At 38.6% G+C, this 10,425-nt stretch overlaps 1 protein-coding gene across 1 annotated transcript; it reads left to right on the top strand.

Moving 5' to 3' along the window:
• The first annotated feature begins 6,284 nt into the window (after positions 1-6,284).
• LOC100346096 (ATP synthase subunit f, mitochondrial) lies at positions 6,285-6,735 on the top strand. The gene has a single exon (XM_008255839.3). It carries the CDS (start codon positions 6,311-6,313, stop codon positions 6,575-6,577), a length of 267 nt encoding a protein of 88 aa, XP_008254061.1. The 5' UTR covers positions 6,285-6,310; the 3' UTR covers positions 6,578-6,735.
• The last annotated feature ends 3,690 nt before the right edge of the window (positions 6,736-10,425 follow it).

Genomic DNA, 10,425 nt, shown 5'->3' with positions numbered 1-10,425 from the left:
CTGGCTTAGGATTGGCCCAGCCCCGCCCATTGTGGCCATCTGGGGAGTGAGCCAGTGGATGGAAGACCTTTCTCTCTTTCTCCTCTCCCTCTCTCTCTCTCTCTCTCTGCCTTTCAAATAAATAAATACATAAATAAATCTTTACATAAAAAAGTTTTCAAACGACAGCACAGGGAGTTCCAATTGCCTATCTTTTCTCTCCATAGCAGTGATTAGATAGATGGATGATAAATCAATTGACAGATACAGATGATAGATAAAGTTACAGATATTGATATAGAAACAGAGGCTTAATTGCTGTGACATTTTACTTTTCCATCTCTGCCAAAAAAAAAAAAATGAGAAAGGTTATATTATTATCTTTCCTTGAAATGGAAGAAAACAGGCTTAGAAGGATTAAGTCACCTGTCAATGTCATAAAAACAGTACTTTTGTATAAGAGTTTATGGCAAACTCTCCCCATTTTGAGAATGATGTTCTTAACCATTAAGCTAACTAATGGTTAGATCTTTTTATCTATGTGTCATCCATTATTCCTAATTAAAGTTGTTCTCTACAGAAAGGTATACAGAGAGCCTATCATGAAGTTGGTCATTGGCAAAAGTAACAAAACAAAAATTAACAGTACTTTATTTCCTATTTCACTTCTCTTTCATTCAATTTGCTTTCAAATTTGAAAATGGACTTCCATTAAGAAAAGTATCTAAAAGTACAAATACTGAAAATGGTTTTATTATACTAAATAGTCTGTGAGAGCACTTATATGATATTATAAAAAGAATGTATAAAGGCTTCATGAAGTCGTACATCTAATAAATATAAACAATTCTCTGTAGAGATATTTGTATTGCAGATTTTACCTTGCTTTCCATTATTGTTGGCTTTTTATTTTTAATAGCTTTCTTGGCATACTCATAACACTCATTTAAAATGTACAATTGAAAAAGATTTTAGTATATTCAGAACTGTGCAACCATCATGACAATCTACTTTTAGAGCCTTTTTATTCCCAGCAAGAAACCATGTACCAATTTTCAGTCACTCCCAAACCCCGATCCCTCATTTTCTGACAACCACTAATCTACTTTCTGTTAAATACAGATTTGTCTAGAACAGATATTACATATAAATGAAATCATATAATATATACCTTTTTGTGACTGGTTCTGGTCACTCCTGTGATTTTTATAAGGTTCATCCATATTGTGGTGTGTCACACTACTTCCTTGGTTTTTATTCCATGTATATGCATTGAATTTACTTTGCATTGCATTTATCCATTCATTAGTTGATGGAAATTTGGAGCATTTTTGCATTTTGGTCTTAATGGATAATGCTACTCAGGGCATTTACAGACAACTTTTGTGTGTAGACATATGTATTTAGTATTCTTGGGTACATGCACTGGAGTATAATTATAGAGTCATTTGAAAGTTCTAGGTTTAACTTTTTTGGGCACCTCCAGACTGTTTTTCATAGTAGTTGCAGCATTTTACATCACTATCATCAGTGTATAAAAGGGCTGCAATATCTCCACATGCCCACTAGCATGCTTAAGTTTTTTTATTGTTCACCTTTTTTAGCATAATAATCTAAAAATGTGTAAAGTCATTTCTCATTGCAGCTTTAATTTTCCATTCCATAATGACAAATGATACTGAATAATTTTTCAGGTCTAACTTGACTATTTGTACATTTCCTTTATTAAAATATCTATTCAGATTTTTTGCTTATTTTAATTTGGTATTTTGTCTTCAAATTGTTGAGTTGTAAGACTTTTTTCCATATGTCCTTCATAGTTGGTCATTTTTAAGATTTATTTTATTTATTTGAAAGATTTACAGAGAGAGATAGAGCCAGAGAGAGAGAGAGAGAGAGATCTTCCATCTGCTGGGTCACTCCCCAGATGGCTGCAATGGCTGGAGCTTAGCTGATCCAAAGCCAGGAGCCAGGAGCTTCTTCAGGGTCTCACATGTGAGTGCAGGGGCCCAAGGACTTGGGCCATCTTCTGCTGCTTTCCCATGCCATAGCAGAGATAGGTTGGAAGTGGAGCAGCTGGGACTGGAACCAGCATCCGTATGAGATGCCGGCACTGCAGGCTGGGGCTTTAACCTGCTGTGCCACAGGTTGGGTCCCTTTCATATTAGGTCTTTATAAGATATAAGATTTGAAATTACTTTCTCTAGTAGGATTTCTTTTCACTTTCTTGATAGCATTCATGATGTACACAAGTATTTAATTTTAATAATGACTAATTTACCTAACTTTTCTTTTGTTAATTTTACTTTTAGAATCACATCTCAAAAAATATTGCCAAATCCAAGATCCTGAAGCATTACCCTTTTGTTTTCTTCTAAGAGTCTTATAAATTTGTCTCCTTGATCAATTTCATATTTGATGGGAGATAAAGTTCCAATTTAATTATTTGTCATGCATCTATTAAATGGAGCATCATTTATTGAAAAAACTATTCTCTCATTATTGAATGGTATTAGCCTATTTGTTGACAATTGGTTGGTTTTTGGATTTGTTTCTGGACTCTCAATTTTATTATATCATCTGTATGTCTATTCTTTTGCTAGTGAAAATTGTCTTATTGTAACTTTGCAGGAACTTTTGAAATTTGAATGTGTGAGTCTTCCAAATTTCTTTCTCTTTTTCAAGATTGTTTTGACTATTCCGACTCCTTTGTATTTTCATATGAATTATATTTATAGATTACATATATAAATGGATATTGATATTTTAGATATGTATAATATCATAATTTATATACATATATAGCCACCTCCATCTGAATAATAGCCATCTCATATCTTGCAGAAATAGATCTTAATCCCCATCATATTTGTCACAATTTTCTTTATTAGTAAATGACACAGTCACAACATTTTTTAATGCTCCAATTCAGGAAGCCCTCTTGAATCTCTTTTCATTTTATTCTGTTTTTTGTTTCCTTTATTAGAAGTAATCATATATGTAATGTGCATGTATGTAGATCACACAAAATCAAATATACGTATATAATAAGGTATTATATATCACATTTTTCTTTCAGTTACTACGATTGACCTTAGCCCAGGATGTCAATATTTCTGACTAGAATATCATAAAATCTACAATAACTTCCTAATTGGTTGCTTGTTTTCTTTAATACATTTGCCTACTGCTATTCAATGGAGTCTTTTTTTTTTTTAAACTTTTATTTAATGCATATAATTTTCCAAAGTACGACTTATGGATTACAATGGCTTCCCCCCCATACCGTCCCTCCCACCCACAACCCTCCCCTTTCCTACTCCCTCTCCCCTTCCATTCACATAAAGATTCATTTTCGATTATCTTAATATACAGAAGATCAGCTTAGTATACATTAAGTAAGGATTTCAACAGTTTGCTCCCACACAGAAACATAAAGTGAAAAATAATAGATGATTTTTTTAAATGATGATGAAATCAGATCAGACCTATTGTCATGTTTAATCCCAGTGAGAGTCAAGTTGGGAATTGATAATTTCTTTTTTTTTTTTTTTTTTTTTTTACAGAGGATCAGTTTAGTATGCATTAAGTAAGGATTTCAACAGTTTGCACCCCCATAGAAACACAAAGTGAAATATATTGTTTGAGTACTCGTTATAGCATTAAATCTCAATGTACAGCACATTAAGGATAGAGATCCTACATGAGGAGTAAGTGCACAGTGACTCCTGTTGTTGACTTTACCAATTGACACTCCTGTCTATGGCATCAGTAATCTCCCTATGCTCCAGTCATGAGTTTCCAAGGCTATGGAAGCCCTCTGAGTTCTCCGACTCTTATCTTGTTTAGACAAGGTCATAGTCAAAGTGGAGGTTCTCTCCTCCCTTCAGAGAAAGGTACCTCCTTCTTTGATGACCTGTTCTTTCCACTGGGATCTCACTCGCAGAGATCTTTTGCCAGAGTGTCTTGGCTTTCCATGCCTGAAATACTCTCATGAGCTTTTCAGCCAGCTCCGAATGCCTTTAGGGCTGATTCTGAGGCCAGAGTGCTATTTAGGACATCTGCCATTCTATGAGTCTGCTGAGTATCTCACTTCCCATGTTGGATCACTCTCCCCTTTATTTACTCCATCAGTTAGCGTTAGCAGGTACTAGACTTGTCTATGTGCTCCCTTTGACTCCCAGTCCCTTCACCATGACCAACTGTGAACTGAAACTGATCACCTGGAACAGTGAGATGGCATTGGTACATGCCACCTCGATGGGATTGAATTGGAATCCCCTGGTATGCTTCCAACTCCACCACTTGGGGCAAGTCCGCCTGAGCATGTCCCAAATTATACATCTCTTCCCTCTCCCATTCCCACCACCATGTTCAACAGGGATCACATTTCAGTTAATTTTCAACACTTAAGAATAACTGTGCATCAATTACAGATCTAAACCAGTCATATTAAGTAGAACAGATAAAAAAACTACTAAGAGAGATAATGTATTAAGTTGTTCATTAACAGTCAGGGCTATGCTGATCAAGCCACCATTTCCCATAGTGTCCACCTCACTCCAACAGGTTTCCCTCTTGGTGTTCAGTCAGTTGTCACCGATCAGGGAGAACATATGGTATTTGTCCCTTTGGGACTGGCTTATTTCACTCAGCATGATGTGTTCCACATTCCTCCATTTTGTTGCAAATGACTGGATTTCGTTGTTTCTTGCTGCTGTATAGTATTCTAAAGAGTACATATCCCATAATTTCTATATCCAGTCTATCGTTGATGGGCATTTAGGTTGGTTCCAGGTCTTAGCTATTGTGAATTGAGCTGCAATAAACATTAGGGTGCAGACCTCTTTTTTGTTTGCCAATTTAAATTCCTTTGGGTAAATTCCAAGGAGTGGGATGGCTGGGTCGAATGGTAGGATTATCTTCAGGTTTCTGAGGAATCTCCAGACTGACTTCCATAGTGGCTTGACCAGCTTGCATTCCCACCAACAGTGGGTTAGTGTCCCTTTTTCCCCACATCCACGCCAGCATCTGTTGTTGGTAGATTTCTGCATGTGAGCCATTCTAACCGGGGTGAGGTGAAACCTCATTGTGGTTTTGATTTGCATTTCCCTGATTGCTAATGACCTTGAACATTTTTTCATGTGCCTGTTGGCCATTTGGATTTCCTCTTTTGAAAAATGTCTATTGAGGTCCTTGGCCCATCTCTTAAGTGGGTTGTTGGTTTTGTTTTTGTGGAGTTTCTTGATCTCTTTGTAGATTCTGGTTATTAACCCTTTATCTGTTGCATAGTTTGCAAATATTTTTTCCCATTCTGTCGGTTGTCTCTTCACTCTCCTGACTGTTTCTTTTGCAGTACAGAAACTTCTCAATTTGATGCAATCCCAATAGTTGATTTTTGCTTTGACTGCCTGTGCCTCCCGGGTCTTTTCCAGAAATTCTTTGCCTGTGCCAATATCTTGAAGGGTTTCTCCAATGTTCTCTAGTAACTTGATGGTGTCAGGTCGTAGATTTAGGTCTTTAATCCATGTTGAGTGGATTTTTGTGTAAGGTGTAAGGTAGGGGTCTTGCTTCATGATTCTGCACGTGGAAATCCAATTCTCCCAGCACCATTTATTGAATATACTGTCCTTGCTCCAGGAATTAGTTTTAGATCCTTGATCAAATATAAGTTGGCTGTAGATGTTTGGGTTGATTTCTGGTGTTTCAATTCTGTTCCATTGGTCTATCCATCTGTTTCTGTACCAGTACCATGCTGTTTTAATTACAACTGCCCTGTAGTATGTCCTAAAATCTGGTATTGTGATGCCTCCGGCTTTGTTTTTGTTGTACAAGATTGCTTTAGCTATTCGAGGTCTCTTGTGCCTCCATATAAATTTCAGCATCATTTTTTCCAGATCTGAGAAGAAGGTCTTCGGTATCTTGATTGGTATTGCATTGAATCTGTAAATTGCTTTTGGGAGAATGGACATTTTGATGATATTGATTCTTCCAATCCATGAGCATGGAAGATTTTTCCATTTCTTGGTATCCTCTTCTATTTCTTTCTTTAAGGTTTTGTAATTTTCATCGTAGAGATCTTTAACGTCTTTGGTTAAGTTTATTCCAAGGTATTTGATTGTTTTTGTAGCTATTGTGAATGGGATTGATCTTAGAAGTTCTTCCTCAGCCATGGCATTGTCTGTGTATACAAAGGCTGTTGATTTTTGTGCATTGATTTTATACCCTGCTACTTTGCCAAACTCTTCTATGAGTTCCAATAGTCTCTTAGTAGAGTTCTTTGGGTCCCCTAAATACAGAATCATGTCACAGGGGACACCAGGACTCCAAGATGGCGTCAGTCATACCACTGAAGGAAAAGAGACTGATGGATGTCAAAGTGGGGGAGCTGCCAAGCTGGCTCCTGATGCGGAATTTCACCCCTAAAGGCATCGCTGGAGCGTTTCAGAGAGGTTACCACCGGTATTACAACAAGTACATCAACGTGAAGAAGGGGAGCATCGCCGGGGTGAACATGGTGCTGGCAGCCTACGTGCTTTTCAGCTACTGCCTTTCTTACAAGGAGCTCAAACACGAGCGGCGACGCAAGTACCACTGAGAGGCCGATGTGGAGGGCGCACCCTGCATTCCTGACCTCGACCTTCCTGGCCCAGCTCCCCTCTGTGAGGAATTTCATACTGTAACTGAGAACTAACGCCCAATAAAAGATGATGGGAAAAAAAAAAAAAAAAAAAAAAAAAGAGAGGTCCGGCAAGATGGCGGAATAGGAAGGGAGCACACTGATAGTCTGGGGAGAGATAGTTTAATAAAAGTGGAGATACTGCTGGTTCAAGGAAGAGTAGGGGAGGAAACAGCAGAAGAAACTCTTCCGGAACGCGTGACTCACAGCGGACCTGCGTGGAGAGCGTGGGAGCCCACAGTTCGGGACATCAGCGGCAGACTCAACACACCAGCGCTGGAACGCGAGGTGAGCCGAACCTCAATAACCCGAGACACCGGCAGGCAAGTGGAAAGAGGAGACTAGAGGGAACGACCCCCAGGGGGGGAAGTTCACAAGGCTAACTGGAAGAGAGAGAGAGAGAGAAAAAAAAAAAAAGGGTGACTAGTACGGACACGGGTCTCTCTCTCTCCGCTCACCTCTCAAGGGCGAGCAAGACAAAGAGCAGGCGCCATCTTGGACATACGTCATAAGCAGAGCGACCTCAGGTCTGCACCGGCCCTGAGCCTAGCAGAAAAACCTGACTCTGGGCGGGGCGAATTAACAGGAGATTAGGAGCTAGTAAATTTGTGGTGCTACTGAACTGAGACTGTGAAAAAAGAGACGGTGGGGGAGAGAACTCACGGAATTCACGTGAGCACTCTCCAGAGACGCTACAATTCCGTAACTTTGGCAACCCAATGGGAGGCTGAAGGAGAATTTGAGCCCACTCTGAGGGCCGAACAGATTCCCTGTGGGGATCTTGGGAAAGAGCTTCCGATCTCTGGCTCCTGTGGGTATATCATTTGCCTGCTAACTACCTCCAACTTCGTTCAGCTGTGTGGAATTACTTCCCTTTTGAATCAAAAAAAAAAAAAAAAAAAAAAAAGAAGAAAGAGAGAGAGAGAGATTTACCACGCCTAACCTGGGAGTGTCACCTTTGGCACACCAAACAGAGCTCTCAGGCCACACCCATCTCAAGCCCTAAGGCTCCATCAAAAACAGATAGTCCACTTAATCTAGAGTCATAGTATAACAAGAAAAAGCACCACAGTGAAGAAACCAAATATCTCCAATATGCCAAATAGCAAACGCAAAAACCGAGGTAATAAAAACAAGGAAGTCACCATGACGCCCTCAAATGAAAAAGACACCCCAATTCAAGATTATGAAGATGATGACATAGAAGAAATGCAAGAAGCAGATCTCAAAAAATTGATAAGAACATTAAGAAGTTCTCAAAAACAAATTCTGGAACTACACAAATCCTTAATGGACAAGATAGAAAATCTCTCTCGTGAAAATGAAATATTAAGGAGGAATCAAAATGAAACGAAACAACTAGTACAACAGGAAACTGTGATAGTGACTGAAGTGAAGAATTCAATAGATCAAATGAAAAACACAATAGAGAGCCTTACAAACAGAATGGGTGAAGCAGAAGAGAGAATATCGGACTTAGAAGACAGAGAACAGGAAAGGATACAGTCAGACCAAAGAAAAGAAGAGGAAATTAGAAATCTGAAACATATTGTCGGGAATCTTCAGGATACTATTAAAAAACCCAACATTCGGGTTCTAGGAGTTCCTGAAGGCATGGAGAGGGAGAAAGGATTAGAAGGCCTTTTTAGTGAGATATTAGCAGAAAATTTCCCAGGTTTGGAGAAGGACAGAGAAATCCTAGTACAGGAAGCCCACAGAACCCCTAATAAACACGACCAAAAGAGATCCTCACCACGACACGTTGTAATTAAACTCTCCACAGTGAAACATAAAGAAAAGATCCTAAAATGTGCAAGAGAGAAACGTCAGATTACTCTCAGAGGATCTCCAATCAGACTCACAGCTGACTTCTCATCAGAAACTCTACAAGCTAGGAGGGAATGGCGAGATATAGCCCAGGTACTAAGAGAGAACAACTGCCAGCCCAGAATATTATATCCTGCAAAGCTATCATTTGTGAATGAAGGTGAAATAAAGACTTTTCATAACAAACAGAAATTGAAAGAATTTGTTGCCACTCGTCCAGCCCTGCAAAAGATGCTTAAAGATGTGTTACACACAGAAACACAGAAACACGGTCATCAATATGAAAGAAGGTAAAGGAAGGAAACCAAGGAAGGAAAGCTCACAGCAAAAGATCACAGGGAATTCAAAGCATATATTAGAACATATCTTTGGCAAATGGCAGGGCAAAGTTACCACTTATCATTAGTCACTTTGAACGTGAATGGCCTGAACTGTCCAGTTAAAAGACACAGATTGGCTGATTGGGTTAAGGAACAAAACCCATCTATATGCTGCTTACAAGAAACACATCTTTCCAACAAAGATCCATACAGACTGAAAGTGAAAGGCTGGAAAAAGATATACCATGCCAACAGAAATGAAAAAAGAGCGGGCGTAGCCATCTTAATATCAGACAATATAAACTTTACCACAAAAACTGTTAAGAGAGACAAAGAGGGACACTATATCATGATTAAGGGATCAATTCAACAGGAAGATATAACAATCATCAATGTATATGCACCTAACTACAGGGCACCAGTTTATCTAAAAGATTTATTAACGGACTTAAAGGGAGACTTAGACCCCAATACAGTAGTACTGGGGGACTTCAATACTCCACTCTCAGAAATAGACAGATCATCCGGTCAGAAGATCAACAAGGATACAGTAGATTTAAATGACACTATAGCCCAAATGGATCTAACAGATATATACAGAACTTTCAATCCTACAGCTAAAGATTTTACATTCTTCTCAGCAGTACATGGAAGCTTCTCTAGGATTGACCACATACTAGGCCATAAAGCAAATCTCAGCAAATTCAAAAGAATTAGAATCATACCATGCAGCTTCTCAGACCATAAAGGAATGAAGTTGGAAATTAGTAACTCAGGAATCCCTAGAGCATACGCAAACACATGGAGATTGAACAACATGCTCCTGAATGAACAATGGGTCATAGAAGAAATCAAAAGAGAAATCAAAAACTTTCTGGAAGTAAATGAGGATAACAGCACAACATACCAAAACTTATGGGACACAGCAAAAGCAGTGTTAAGAGGAAAGTTTATATCAATAGGTGCCTACATCAAGAAATTGGAAAGACACCAAATAGATGAGCTTTCAATTCACCTCAAGGATCTAGAAAACCTACAGCAAATCAGACCCAAATCTAGTAGGAGAAGAGAAATAATTAAAATCAGAGAAGAAATCAACAGGATTGAATCAAGAAAAACATTACAAAAAATCAGCCAAACGAAGAGCTGGTTTTTTGAAAAAATAAACAAAATTGACACCCCATTGGCCCAACTAACTAAAAAAAGAAGAGAAAAGACCCAAATCAATAAAATCAGAGATGAAAAAGGAAATGTAACAACAGACACCACAGAAATAAAAAGAATCATCAGAAATTACTACAAGGACTTGTATGCCAGCAAACAGGGAAACCTAGCAGAAATGGATAGATTCCTGGACACATGCAACCTGCCTAAATTGAACCAGGAAGACATCGAAAACCTAAACAGACCCATAACTGAGACAGAAATTGAAACAGTAATAAAGGCCCTCCCAACAAAGAAAAGCCCAGGACCAGATGGATTCACTGCTGAATTCTACCAGACATTTAAAGAAGAACTAACTCCAATTCTTCTCAAACTATTCAGAACAATCGAAGAAGAGGGAGTCCTCCCAAATTCTTACTATGAAGCCAGCATCACCTTAATTCCTAAGCCAGAGAA

This window comes from Oryctolagus cuniculus, chromosome 6 (genome assembly GCF_964237555.1).
Source record: "Oryctolagus cuniculus chromosome 6, mOryCun1.1, whole genome shotgun sequence".
In the NCBI taxonomy this organism is placed as follows: domain Eukaryota; kingdom Metazoa; phylum Chordata; class Mammalia; order Lagomorpha; family Leporidae; genus Oryctolagus; species Oryctolagus cuniculus.
This window is presented reverse-complemented; position numbering and strand designations above follow the sequence as displayed.